The sequence below is a fragment of the Cetorhinus maximus genome, chromosome X, assembly GCF_964194155.1.
Source record: "Cetorhinus maximus chromosome X, sCetMax3.hap1.1, whole genome shotgun sequence".
Classification (NCBI taxonomy): domain Eukaryota; kingdom Metazoa; phylum Chordata; class Chondrichthyes; order Lamniformes; family Cetorhinidae; genus Cetorhinus; species Cetorhinus maximus.
The window spans coordinates 11,954,637-11,968,776 of NC_135917.1; the positions used below are offsets into that span (position 1 = coordinate 11,954,637).

Sequence of the window (14,140 nt, forward strand, 5' to 3'; positions counted from 1 at the left end):
CTCTACATGACCTCTAATATTCTTCCAGTCGCGCTCAATGCTAAGAGGGAGCCTTTCCAGGCTCTCCATGTCTGGAAGCAACTGGTTAGTGCACTGTTAAGGCACCAAAACAGAACTTTAGCACCAGCCAAGCTACTCCCTGAAGAGTATTGAAACGTTTAACAAACATGATAAAGCTCTAAAAACCTGTAGAATTGCAGCACCAGCCAGAAAAAAAAATAATGCAGCAACTAACCTGGAAGTGGTTTATGATTCCTTTAAATAGTGCTTCTTTCATGCCATTACTTGTTCAGCTGCGGGAGGCTAAGAGAAGGCGCTGCCTGGCAAAAATGGCAGCGTTGGCATCACATCAGTGTTACACGCCGATTGGCAGCATACTCAGCTTGCTCTGCTTGCTCTCAGTGGTTGCTAGGCATGCGCACAAACACATTTACCAAGATGGCGTCCAGCACACTTCCCACTGGAGTGTGCGCGCACATCGTGGATGTCATTTTTATTGTTTAACAGGCCTTTTAGCGCCTAAAAGTGGGCACTACAGAGCCCCAATTTCACTCCTAATATTACATCCCATCCATAGCATGCCTGGATCAGAGTTACATTGCATTTACATAGCGCCTTTCACGGCCACCGGACACTCAAAGTGCTTTCCAGCCAATGAACTACTTCTGAAGTGTCGTCACTGTTGCAATGTAGGAAATGCAGCAGCCAATTTGCACACAGCAAGATCCCACAAACAGCAATGTGAGAATGGCCAGGTAATCTGTTCTTGTGGTGTTGGTTGAGGGATAAATATTGGCCCCAGACAACTCCCCTACTTTTCTTCAAAATAGTGCCCTGTATTATTGTACATAAGCCCTGGACCAGGACTTGAATTTCTGATTTGGAGACAAGACCTGCTACCAACTGAGCCATGGCTGATTTGCACCCAGTCCATGTTTTGTGGTGTGTCATGGTTAGTGAGAGATCCAGTCAGTACTTTGCAATGGAACCAACATTAGATCGTGAGAATTAGGAGCAGGAGTAGGCCATTCGGCCCCTCGAGCCTGCTCTGCAACCCAATAAGATCAAGGCTGATCTGATTGTGGCCTCAACTCCACTTTCCTGTCCACTCGCCATAACTTTTGACTCCCTTGTTAATCAAAAATCTCTTTTTTTATTCATTCATGGGATGTGGGCATCGCTGGCTGGGCCAGCATTTATTGCCCATCCTTAATTGCCCTTGAGAAGGTGGTGGTGAGCTGCCTTCTTGAACTGCTGTAGGTACACCCACAGTGCTGTTAGGGAGGGAGTTCCAGGATTTTGACCTAATGACAGTGAAGGAACAGCCGATATATTTCCAAGTCAGGATGGTGAGTGACTTGGAGGGGAACTTCCAGGTGGTGGTGTTCCCATCTATCTGCTGCCCTTGTCCTTCTAGGTGGTAGTGGTCGTGGGTTTGGAATGTGCTGTCGAAGGAGGCTTGGTGAGTTCATGCAGTGCATCTTGTAGATGGTACACACTTCTGCTACTGTGTGTCGTTGGTGGAGGGAGTGAATGTTTGTGGATGTGGTGCCGATCAAGCAGGTTGCTTTGTCCTGGATGGTGTTGAGCTTCTTGAGTGCTGTTGGAGCTGCACTCATCCAGGCAAGTGGAGAGTATTCCATCACACTCCTGACTTGTGCCTTGTAGATGGTGGACAGGCTTTGGGGAGTCAGGAGGTGAGTTCCTCTCTGGAGAATTCCCAGCCTCTGACCTGCTCTTGTAGCCACAGTATTTATATGGCTAGTCCAGTTCAGTTTCTGGTCAATGGTAACCCCCAGGATGTCGATTGTGTCAAATAACTCTAACTCAGTGTTGATTATAGTCAATGACCCAGCCTCCACTGCTCTCTGGGGGTTGAGAATTCCAAAGAGTATTGACCCTCCGAGAGAAGAGATTCCTCCTCATCTTCCCAGAGAGGCAACCCGCCATTTGAGATTCATGATCACTGCCCTTTATTAATGGACACTCTCATCACTGCCACTCACCCAGCCACCTCTTTCTACATGTTATTTTTATTTCCCCCCCCAACCACCCCAAAACACCCCCCTCCCTCACCGTGAACTTACCATTCTTTTGATTTGAAAGCGCAATGACAAGGGCAGGATCCACCAGGCAAGAGGCCCCCGCTGCAGACATCAGTTCATAGATAGCTAACATATCCTGCAGGAGTCAAGAAACAAGTTACTCAGGACACCATTTCTCGAGGGGTATCGGCTGCACGTGACAGTCCCTATCCGCAGTGAAAGTGGGATTGCAGACCCCGGTGAATGTGAATGCCTAAGGTAAAAGCAAAATACTGCGGGCGCTGGAAACCTGAAACAAAAACTAAACTAGCTGGAAAAACTCAGCAAGTCTGGCAGCATCTGCGGAGAGGAACACAGTTAACATTTCGAGTCCGAATGACTCTTCAACAGAAGAAGAGTTTGATGAAGAGTCATACGGGCTCGGAAGGTTAACTCTGTCTCCCTCTCCACAGATGCTGTCAGACCTGCTGAGTTTTTCCAGCTAGTTTAGTTTTTGAAGGTGAATGCCTGACACACTGATCTTGCATTTTCCTTCAGGAGAATAGAACAGGAGTCTGATAGTTGTATCATTGGATGCGCAGCTCAGAGGTCAGCTTGCTAAATTTTTGTGTCAATACTAGAAAGTAACAGTTTGCATTTATGTAATTTATTATATATTTATTAGATATTATTTCTATACTTTATAGATCTTACTAAACAAAATTTGACACTGAGAGTGACGTTAAGACAGATAACCCAAAACTTGGGCAAAGGTCACTTTTAAGGAGGATAGGACGGTAGAGAGACGGAGAGATTTATTTGGGAAATTCCCAAGTTTCGGACCGCTGGACGCGTGGCTTCTGATGGTGGAGCGATTAAAATCGGGGATGCCTGAGGCCAGAATTGGGAAAAGGCAACAGTCCCGAAGGGTTGTGGGGGGCTGGAGGAGATTACAGAGATAGGGAGGGGCGAGGCCATGGAGGGATTTAAAAATAAGGTTGAGAATTTTAAAGTCAAGATGTTGCTTGACCGGGAGCCAATGTAGGTCAGTGAGCACAGGGGTGATAGGGGAATGGGACTTGGTGTGAGTTAGGACACGGGCAGCAGAGTTTTGGGTGACCTCAAATTTACAGAGGGTAGAATGTGGGAGACCGGCCAGGAGTGGGTTAGAATAGTCAAGTCTGGAGATAACAAAGACATGGATGAGGGTTTCAGCAGCGGAAGAGCTGAGATGGAGGTGAAGATGGGCGATGTCACAGAGGTGGAAATAAGTGGTCTTAGTGACGGCACTAACATGTGGTCAGAACTCATCTCAGGGTCAGATATGACACCTAGGTTGCAAACAGACTAGCTTAGTCTCAGACTGTTGCCAGGTAGAGGGATGGAGTCGGTATTAGGGAAAGGAGTTAGGAGCAGGGGCCGAAAACAATAAGATAAAAGCAAAATACTGCGGATGCTGGAAATCTAGAACAAAAACAAAAATACCTGGAAAAACTCAGCAGGTCTGACATCATCTGCAGAGAGGGATACAGTTGACGTTTACAATAACTTCAGTCTTCCCAATATTTAACTGGAGGAAATCTCTGCTCATCCAGTACTGGATGTCGGATAAGCAGTCTGATAATTTAGCACCAGTGGAGGAGTTGAGAGAGGTGGGGGTGAGGTTGAGCTGGGTGTCATCAGCGTACATGTGAAAACTAACACTGTGCTTTCGGATGGTGTCACTGAGGGGCAGCATGTAGATGAGAAATAGGAGGGGGCCAAGGATAGATCCTTGGGGGGACACCAGAGGTAACGGTGCAGGAGCAGGAAGAGAAGCCATTTCCAGTGACTCTCTGGCTCCGATTAGATGGATAAGAATGGAACCAGGTGAGAGCAGGTCCCACCCAGCTGGACGACAGTGGAGAGGTGTTGGAGGAGGATGGTGTGGTCAAACCGTGTCAAAGGCTGCAGACAGGTCGAGAAGGACGAGGAGGGAAAGTTTACCTGTGTCACAGTCACACAGGATGTCATTTGTGACTTTGATAAGAGACTGTTTCAGTATCAGGGGCAGAAACCTGATTGGAGGGATTCAAACATGGAGTTCCGGGAAAGATGGGAATGGATTTGGGAGGTGACAACATGTTCAAGGACTTTGGAGTGGAAAGGGGGGTTGGAGATGGGATGGTAGTTTGCAAAGATGGCGGGGTCAAGGGTCGTGTTCTGGAGGAGAGAGATGATAACAGCAGATGTAAAGGAGGAACAACTGAAGAGAGAGAACCATTTCCAGTATCGGCTAACATGGGGGCCAGGAGGGAAATTGGGTGGTCAGTAGTTTAGTGGGAATAGGATCGAGGGAGCTGACTGTGGGTCTCACCGAGAAGACAATGCAGGGAGAAGGGCTTTCATTAAGTCTGAGGTCTCCGAGAAAATTCAGAGATCTCTGAGGTATTGTATAAGACCATCTGAGACCGAATTTAATTCAGGGGGTTTGGTGTATTACCATAGGGCATGGAAAGGCGCTGGTAGCATAAAAGGTCATGATGTTAAGACAGTACTTATCAAACATGACAATCAAACTGTTGAGGTTCATTCCTCAAGGTTAATCAGAATTAATTACAAAATCTTGGGCTCCGAAATTGTTAAGGGGTCTATGTGCCACTCATAATGTCATTGCTTTGTACAGGGTATGGGGGTTTTTGATGCAATTTGTTTTGAAATTTTGGTTGTGCACTTGAATTTTATAGTTAAAGAGTGAAAAAGGAATCTGTTAATCACTGAGGGGCAGCATGTAGATGAGAAATAGGAGGGGGAATCGATAGATCCTTGGTGGACACCAGAGGCAGTGGTACAGGAGTGGGCAGTGAAGCCATTGCTGGCTCAATAATGTTTCTCAGAGACTTCCTCCCCTGCCTGGCATGGCCCAGTTGACCACATCTGCTAAGATGGCACTAATAGCTGAAGGTACCTATGACTGCGGGGCAGTGCCTGCAGTGAGTCAGGAGACGGGCAAAATCAAGAGGCTTCAACTGCCAAACAGGTTTGAGTGGCATAACCAACGGCAGTCCAGTGTGACCCATGGCAATGGCCACCTAGAGTGGATGGGAAGGGTCTGTTTACTTTAGCAGAGAGGTCAGTGACTGGGGGGAATAGATTTAAAGTGATTGGTAGAAAGATTAGAGGGGATTTGAGGAAAGATTTTTCACCCAGAGGGTTGTAGGGGTCTGGAACTCACTGCCTGAAAGGGTAGTAGAGGCAGAAACCCTCAACCCATTTAAAAGGTGCCTGGATGTGCACCTGAAGTGCTGTAACCTGCAGGGCTATGGACCGAATGCTGGAAAGTGGGATTAGGCTGGGGGGGCTCATTTTTCGGCTGACACAGACACGATGGGCCAAACGGCCTCTTTCTGTGCTGTAAACTTCCTAGGATTCTATGACAATCCTCCCCTTTGCAAGCACATGCTACACTTCTGTCGCCATCCAACAGGGGTTTGAATGCTGGGTCCCAGGCCTTTACCTTGGCGTCCCATCCCTTACAATTTTACAGCCACTCCTCGAGATGTCTCCTGAGCTACCAATTGGTGGGTGTGTTCACGGGTGGGTGTATTGAGTGGTGGGCGCAAACAAGCCAGGGTTTCCAACAGGGCTGGAGAGAGATTCAGCCAGGGCAGATCCAGGGTCGACTCTAAAGCAAATGCCACGCTGGGTTTTAGTGATTCTTTTCGCTGTTTTACACCTCTCGTTCCCTCGCCTGTCCTTCCCCGAAGGGGCTGCAGTGGATCCTTCACTCTCCAGGCAACCCTTCTCCATGAGTGAGCCTGTGTGGAGATTATTGGCCTGCTCTTCAACCGTAGCGGCCAATACATGCCCAGCTCCATCCTGTGTCCGATGAGCATTTACTTGCCAGCGGAGGTCAGTGGCTAGCCACCAGGGGTGGAAAGCGGGCTGACTAAAGGCAAGTTGTAGTCTCAACCGATGGCCTGCAGGAGGTAAGATACCTCGACACAGGCTGGTGGACTGGTGATGAAACCTGTTCTGTAGGTTTCACCAGAGGAAGTAGGGCAGTACATTCAGCCCCTCACGCTTTTTCGGCAATTCAGTGAGAGCGTGGCTGATCTGTAACTGAACTTAATCTACCTCACGTGGTCCCGCAACCCTTAATGCTGTAATCGAGCCAAAATCTAGTTCAGTGCTTTATTTGCGCAATCGTGTTGGACTAAAAGTTTCTCTGCCATTCATCTGATCCCCATGGGGTAACCCCACTGGAAAACCTGAGAAACAGCATAAAAGACCACTTACACCAATGTTGGCATGAGATGAAGTGAAACTGTGCCCTCCCGACTACCCCTCCCTCCCCCCACAATGTTACCCCACCCCTCATACCTTTGTGTCAGTGGCGGGGCTGATGATGTCACTCAGGATCTGAATGGAGCCCATGAGGAATGGGATGTGACCCAATAAAACCTGCCAAAGGACAAGAAACAACGTGAGCTCAATGTTTGCCAAGTTCAGTTCCCCGGAAGGTCCAGCAGGGCGGCGAGCTGGGCGGGGCCACACCTCGCTCAGCCAATCCCTCTGGCCCGTAGCTCCGTGGTCCCAGCAGCGCCCATGATCGAGAGGTGGCCACTGCTGGAACTACAGGCAGGCTCCACGGTAGGAGAGTCAGGGGGCCTGGAGTCAGAGGTAAGTCTGTGATTTTAATTGGGCCTGGCTGAGGGACTCCAGTGAGGGCGTGTAGGGGGCTGGGTTAGAGAGTCCAGGTGGGAGGGTTAAGGGGAAGAACTGATCTTGGGGGGAGGAGGGGATAATGGGCTGCTTCCGATGGGAACAATGGACCCCCCAAAGGAAGTTCCTATGTTCCTGCCAGATAGCAACTCATGCAGTGAAAGCCCATCATGCCTCTGCCTTCCCTGCTGCATGTGGAGGCTGAACAAGGCCCTTAAGTGGCTATTAATTGGAAGACGAAACAGATCAATTGATGTACTTGAAGGGGGGGTGAGGCTTAAGGCACACAACAGCAACAAGTTATATAACAGCGCCTTTAAGAGTGTAACACATCTCAAGGTGCTTCACAGAAGCATTATCAAACCAAACATGACACTGAACCACATAAGCAAATATTAGGGCAGATGACCAAACTCTTGGCCAAGATTTTAAGGACTGCATTAAAGTGAGGTGGGAGGGGTTTAGGGGCGGAATTCCAGAGCTAGTGGAGGAGCGTTACAAATCTGGGATGCTCATGGGACCAAAATTGGAGGAGCACAGAGATTTTATTTTGTTCATGGGGTGTGGGCATCCCTGGCTAGGCCAGCATTTATTGTCCATCCCTAATTGCCCTTGTTCAGAGGGCATTTAAGAGTCAACCACATTGCTGTGGGTCTGGAGTCACATGTAGGCCAGACCAGGTAAGGACAGCAGATTTCCTTCCCTAAAGGACATTAGTGGAAGGAGATTGGTTTTTACAACAATTGACAATGGTTTCATGGTGATCATTAGACTTATAATTCCAGATTTTCATTGAATTCAAATTTCACCATCTGCTGTGGTGGGATTTGAACCCAGGTCCCCAGAGCCTTACACTGGGTCGCTAGAATACTAGTCCAGGGATAACACCACTATGCCGCCACCTCCCCAATTTTGTAGGCTCGCAGAGCTGCTGGGTGTTATCGAGATAGGGAGGGATGATGCCCGACAGGGATTTGAAAACAATGATGAGAATTTTAAAATGGAGGTGTTGCTTAACCAGGACCCAATGTAGGCAATGAACACCGGGGTCATGGGCGAATGGGACTTAGTGGGTTTAAGGCGTTTTGGATGACCTCAAGTTTGTGGAGGGTAGAATGTGGGATGCCAGCCAGGAGCGTGTTGGAATAATCTCTTCAGAACATGGTTAGAAGCTTCAACACACTGTTACGATCCCAGCTGACGCTAATACTCAGATCCCAGAGCGAAACCTGGCTTCATCGATTCTAACTTTATTTTAGAAACCGTGGAGGAAAGTTACTGAGCAAATTCACAGGAGTCTACTGATTAACTTTTAATGCAAAGGATAAAATATTCATTAAAACAAGAAAAGTGAACGATATTACACCAGGCAAAATGGTTGGAAAGATCTCGATACAAACTCAAGAAGATGATTCAAATTCACACTATTCCTTTACCCCAGCAATATCTTTACAGACACACAAACTAGTGAAGAGTTAGCACTAGCTAGACACAAAAGCTTCTCGCTTGGGACTGGCACAGTTGCAAACGGTTTTCTCCTGGTGAATTCCTGAGCATTCACTTGACGTTTCTCACCCAACCTCACGTCTCTCCCCGAAAGACCCAAAAATCGCACTCTAAACTCACTGTCTCTTCAACTGCAAAGCAAACAAATGAATTCCCTGAACTCAGTCTTCCAGTGACACCTCTGCTAAACTGATCATTTTACAGAGTCCTACAATGGATTATTCCGTTAATTACTGTCCCAATAGCCTTGTAGTTTTCCTTCTAAGAGAGCTTAAATTCCCTATCTTCTCTCTCTCTGACACACACATGCTGAACACTCCCTCCCTCAACTCCTGTCTTTTTTGTTTTGCGTGTCACTGGATCACTGTTGCAAGATAACAGTAAGGCTTTTCTACTTTGTTTTATTCCTGGAATCATTGAGCTTTCAACCCCTTTTAAACCATCTCTTTAACTTCAGAGGTTGTAAAACCTGATTAAAATGTATATACACAAACAAACCCAAAAGACCTGAAACCTTTTAGCCGCAAGTCTAACCAGACTCCCAGGCACCAAGGTTCATAAACAAAACTAAAATGAAACTGAAACCATTTTTACCTTTCTCAACACACAAATGTATTATATATACATATATATATAAATTCAGCTTAAAATTATACATTGTTCAGAACAAAAAAAGAGACATGAGGAAGAAGGGAACAGACAGAGAGATACAGGGGGAGAATGGGAAGAGGTAATTCTAGTAGGAGGAGCCTTGTGTGGAATCTAAATGGGGAGATGATGGTGTATGGTAATATCACTGGACTATTAATCCAGAGGCTCAGGCTAATGCTGTGGGGACATGGGTTGAAATCCCACCACGGCAACTTGTGGAATTTAAACTCAATTAATAAATCTGGAATTGAAAGCTAGTCTCAGCAATGGTGACCATGGAACTATCATTGATTGTAGTAAAAACCCATCTGGTTCACTAATGCCCTTTAGGGAAGGAAATCTGCCACCCTTACCTGGTCTGGCCTACATGTGACTCCAGACCCACAGCAATGCAGTTGACTCTTAATTGCCCTTTTGAATGACCTAGAAAGCCACTCAGTTCGAGGGCAATTAGGGATGGGCAACAAATGCTGGCCTTGCCAATGATGCCCTCATCCCATTAAAGGAAAAAAGACTGGTACAATCCAGTTGGGCCAAATGGACTATTTCTGCACGGCCGATTCTATGTAATGTAATGATTACAGTAAAACTCAAACTGAGTGCAGTCAGCACCATGTGTGTGCAGTGCCTGTGAGCCAAGGTGGGCTCTTACTGAGTCTGTCCTCCTTTCGTTTATCTTTACAGCGCCTAATCCCCAGTGCAGTAACGGACAGGAAGTGCCTCCACTTACATCTCGAAGTGCTTCCTGTGCCATAGATCGGAAGTTCAGGATCACACCAATAATGGTCATCCTCTTCAGAACATTGTCAGCAGCTGGAACACAAAGAGGTCATGAGAACAATTGCTAGGGAACTGAGGACAGGGCCACATTTACTATCGCACTCGGTGCAGGAGGAGTTCAGCTGCACTTATATTGATGCAGAATACCAACACTGCAAAACTGTTTCCACCTATTGAAATGCTAATTTTCTCTACTCCTACATGTCCCTCGACAATGATTTTTGTATTAAACTCCCAGGCGTAGGTGAACCTTTCCTACCTACCAGGATCATTCCACTGTCTCTTGCTTTATAAAACTAGCTATGTAATTTGTTACACACAAAGAGTTGCTACACAACCCACGTAGGGGTTGTGTGTTTTGTAAGAGGCTTTATGTAAAACAAAAAATATTCTGAAGAGCAAAGTATTGGGTGTCCGAGTTAGGAAACAGACATCAGTACAACCCAGCAGAGCAGAACCCGAGATTGAGCTGGAGAATCTCACATGCTCAGCACTGTAAACTTAGCTTCCATCAAAAGCTCCCTGTACGCTGTCCTATCTTCCCAGGGCAGGTACAGCACAGGGTTAGATACAGAGTAAAACTCCCTCTACACTGTCCTCATCAAACACTCCCAGGACAGGTACAGCATAGGGTTAGATACAGAGTAAAACTCCCTCTACACTGTCCTCATCAAACACTCCCAGGACAGGTACAGCACGGGGTTAGATACAGAGTAAAGCTCCCTCTACACCATCCCCATCAAACACTCCCAGGACAGGTACAGCACGGGGTTAGATACAGAGTAAAGCTCCCTCTACACCGTCCCCATCAAACACTCCCAGGGCAGGAACAGCACAGGGTTAGATACAGAGTAAAACTCCCTCTACACTGTCCCCATCAAACACTCCCAGGACAGGTACAGCACAGGGTTAGATACAGAGTAAAGCTTCCTCTATACTGACCCCGTCAAACACTCCCAGGGCAGGTACAGCACGGGATTAGATACAGAGTAAAGCTTACTCTATACTGACCCCGTCAAACACTCCCAGGACAGGTACAGCACAGGGTTAGATACAGAGTAAAGCTTCCTCTATACTGACCCCGTCAAACACTCCCAGGACAGGTACAGCACAGGGTTAGATACAGAGTAAAGCTCCCTCTACACCATCCCCATCAAACACTCCCAGGACAGGTACAGTATGGGGTTAGATACAGAGTAAAGCTCCCTCTACACTGTCCCCATCAAACACTCCCAGGGCAGGTACAGCACAGGGTTAGATACAGAGTAAAGCTCCCTCTACACTGTCCCCATCAAACACTCTCAGGGCAGGTACAGCACGGGATTAGATACAGAGTAAAGCTCCCTCTACACCATCCCCATCAAACACTCCCAGGGCAGGTACAGCACAGGGTTAGATACAGAGTAAAACTCCCTCTACACTGTCCCCATCAAACACTCCTAGGACAGGTACAGCACAGGGTTAGATACAGAGTAAAGCTTCCTCTATACTGACCCCGTCAAACACTCCCAGGGCAGGTACAGCACGGGATTAGATACAGAGTAAAGCTTACTCTATACTGACCCCGTCAAACACTCCCAGGACAGGTACAGCACAGGGTTAAATACAGAGTAAAGTTTCCTCTATACTGACCCCGTCAAACACTCCCAGGACAGGTACAGCACGGGGTTAGATACAGAGTAAAGCTCCCTCTACACCATCCCCATCAAACACTCCCAGGACAGGTACAGTACGGGGTTAGATACAGAGTAAAGCTCCCTCTACACTGTCCCCATCAAACACTCCCAGGGCAGGTACAGCATGGGGTTAGATACAGAGTAAAGCTCCCTCTACACTGTCCCCATCAAACACTCCCAGGACAGGGACAGCATGGGGTTAGATACAGAGTAAAGCTCCCTCTACACTGTCCCCATCAAACACTCCCAGGACAGGGACAGCATGGGGTTAGATATAGAGTAAAGCTCCCTCTACACTGCCCCCATCAAACACTCCCAGGACAGGTACAGCACGGAGTTAGATACAGAGTAAAGCTCCCTCTACACTGTCCCCATCAAACACTCCCAGGGCAGGTACAGCACGGGGTTAGATACAGAGTAAAGCTCCCTCTACACTGTCCCCATCAAACACTCTCAGGACAGGTACAGCACGGGGTTAGATACAGAGTAAAGCTCCCTCTACACTGTCCCCATCAAACACTCCCAGGGCAGGTACAGTACGGGGTTAGATACAGAATACAACTCCCACTAAATTAGCTGAACATTTTGCCTCGCTCTACTTCATAAAGTGAGTTTACATTAGCGTCCGAATGGAGCAAGTTCTCAATAACACTTTGAACTCCAGCTCGATCTTCACTGCAGATTTGTTGAGGCAATTGATTGGAAATGACAGCAGACTGTGGGTTAATAATAAAAGCGACTGCCGTAACTGGTTGTTTTTTGGGATGGAAACAAATTGATCAGTTCGATTCTCCCCGAATCTATCAAAGTCATATCAAAAACAGACAGATCGTGAAGCAGTCAGGTAACGCATTGAAATGCATCATATCAAGCAGGATACACTTCAGGCCAAGGAACGCATTGTAAAGTAAAGTTTATGCAAGCAAGGTTTTGAGAAGGAATCTTTTAGGCAGGCAAAGTATCAGGTAGCTAATGTGTCAGACAGATAATGTACTGACAAGTGAAGTTTCGGAGTGCTACAGTCCTGGGCAATGTATCAGACCTAGTTTTGGACAGCACATGTATTCAACCAAGTGTTGGACAGGGGATGACCCAACAGGTACAGTATCAGACAGGTATTGTGTCAGGAAGGCAAAATATCTGACAATGGACTGCACAGGTAACTTGTTGGGCAGATTGAGACATTACAGAGATAATGTACATCATGAATCAGAAACAGATATCCCAACAGACAGAGAGCATAACCTATAGACACATTATCAGACCATCATTTGGTGGATGGCAATGAGATGCTGAGATGGACGTGTGGAGTGAAGAGTAAGGACGAGATCAGGAATCAGCACATCTGGGATCAGTGAAGATTGTGGGAGCATCGAAGAAAGTAGCCAAGAAGAGACTGAAGTGGGATGGTCATCTGTTGCAGAGAGAGAGAGAGGAAATGTGCTGAGGCAAGTTTTGGAGATGGGACTGGCAGGAAGGAGAAGAGGAAGGCCTTAGACCAGATGGAAAGCTGCGGGTGGCGAGAGGCTTAAATGCAGTGGGACTGGAATAGGAATGGGTGACTGACAGGAGGAAATGGAGGAGGGTGATCAACCAGCATGGTGGTGAGCCCAAGTGAAATGGGGGAAGCCGGAAGAAGAATGCAAGTTATCAGGCAGCACTGTGTGAGGCATGTAGAATATCTGAGGGATAAACGGTCAAAGTAGCAGACAGATAGACAACACATCAAACTGAAAGGTTATATAACAAATGTAGAATTGATAAATTATCAGACAGGTAGTGTTATAGCACTCACAGGTTAGCCGCTTTGCGAGTTGTGTCATAAAGTCTGGCTTCTGAAGATTGGACTTCACCTGGGCCAAGATGTCCATGTTCTCCACCACCAATTTCTGTTTAAACATAACTCCTGTTGTGAGATCTTGTCCAGCTTGAGGCCATGTTCTCTCTCCCCATCTCAATTTGACAATCTTGCTGACTACACCGTCTTGCCAGGCTTGTCATCGCTATCAATTGACCCACCTTGCTCAGCTAGGGCCTGCTTTGTCTGTACTGCCAGCCTTGCTACCCTCAGTGTGCCCCCCGCACCCTGCCCAACCCCAGCCTGCCCAGCTACCCACCCGCCTCCCCTCCCCCCCAACGAAATAACAAATCCGATATCCATTCAGATTTCAAATTCCTGCTCCAACAGATGGCACAGGCCTACCCACAGAACCCGGGCTGACTGCACCCAGGGAGCTGCTGAAGGTTGTCACTGGGTGGCTGGCATCATTCCCCAGGGGGTACACGCGCCAAGGAGTGCATCAGAGGGCCGGGTGGCACGTATCTTACCCTCAGCTCGCTCACTTGGGACGTGATGTGCCACATCAGGTGCTCGCTCAGGTGCTTCATCCCATATGGTCCAATCAGCTCGGCCAACGCCTGCATTTCTGCAAAGTTAAGATCGGAATCAGGAGCAAGGGTCTCGCAGTCAAAAGTGAACGATCAGAGGGGGTAGGCAGGAGTACACGGGTCAGTCACTGAAGTTCGAGGGCTATGGAGCACGCCTGCTGGATCCCAGGGATCACTGGTGGGAAAGGTTGATGCCCCAGAGCTATGATAGTGAGCATCACCCTCAGGTCCAGTATTTCCTCCCTCAGAAAGGTCCACCCACACCGCACGCTTAAACTACTACAGTCTGACCTCCGGACACCTCCTCTTAGTGCTTGGCCTCAGGGCTGTTTCCCTTTCCCGTGAGCAGGGGGTGTGAGCAGTGTCAGGGGGCAGGGTGAGCAGTGTCGGGGGGTGGTGAGCAGTGTTAGG

The 14,140-nt window shown here is 47.7% G+C and overlaps 1 protein-coding gene across 2 annotated transcripts in view; it reads right to left on the reverse strand.

The window, feature by feature from the left end:
• The window catches only part of LOC144672721 (nck-associated protein 1-like), a 101,858-nt gene that overhangs the window by 12,956 nt on the left and 74,762 nt on the right, over positions 1-14,140 (reverse strand). The window contains exons 23-27 of one of the 2 annotated variants that reach the window (XM_078534666.1): positions 13,670-13,767; positions 13,137-13,230; positions 9,616-9,698; positions 6,387-6,467; positions 2,088-2,181 (exon numbers count right to left, since the gene is read on the reverse strand). In XM_078534666.1, the coding sequence (XP_078390792.1) occupies positions 2,088-2,181; positions 6,387-6,467; positions 9,616-9,698; positions 13,137-13,230; positions 13,670-13,767 (450 nt within the window). The remainder of the gene's footprint in view (positions 1-2,087; positions 2,182-6,386; positions 6,468-9,615; positions 9,699-13,136; positions 13,231-13,669; positions 13,768-14,140) is intronic. The other variant, XR_013574154.1, reaches the window with a different exon arrangement.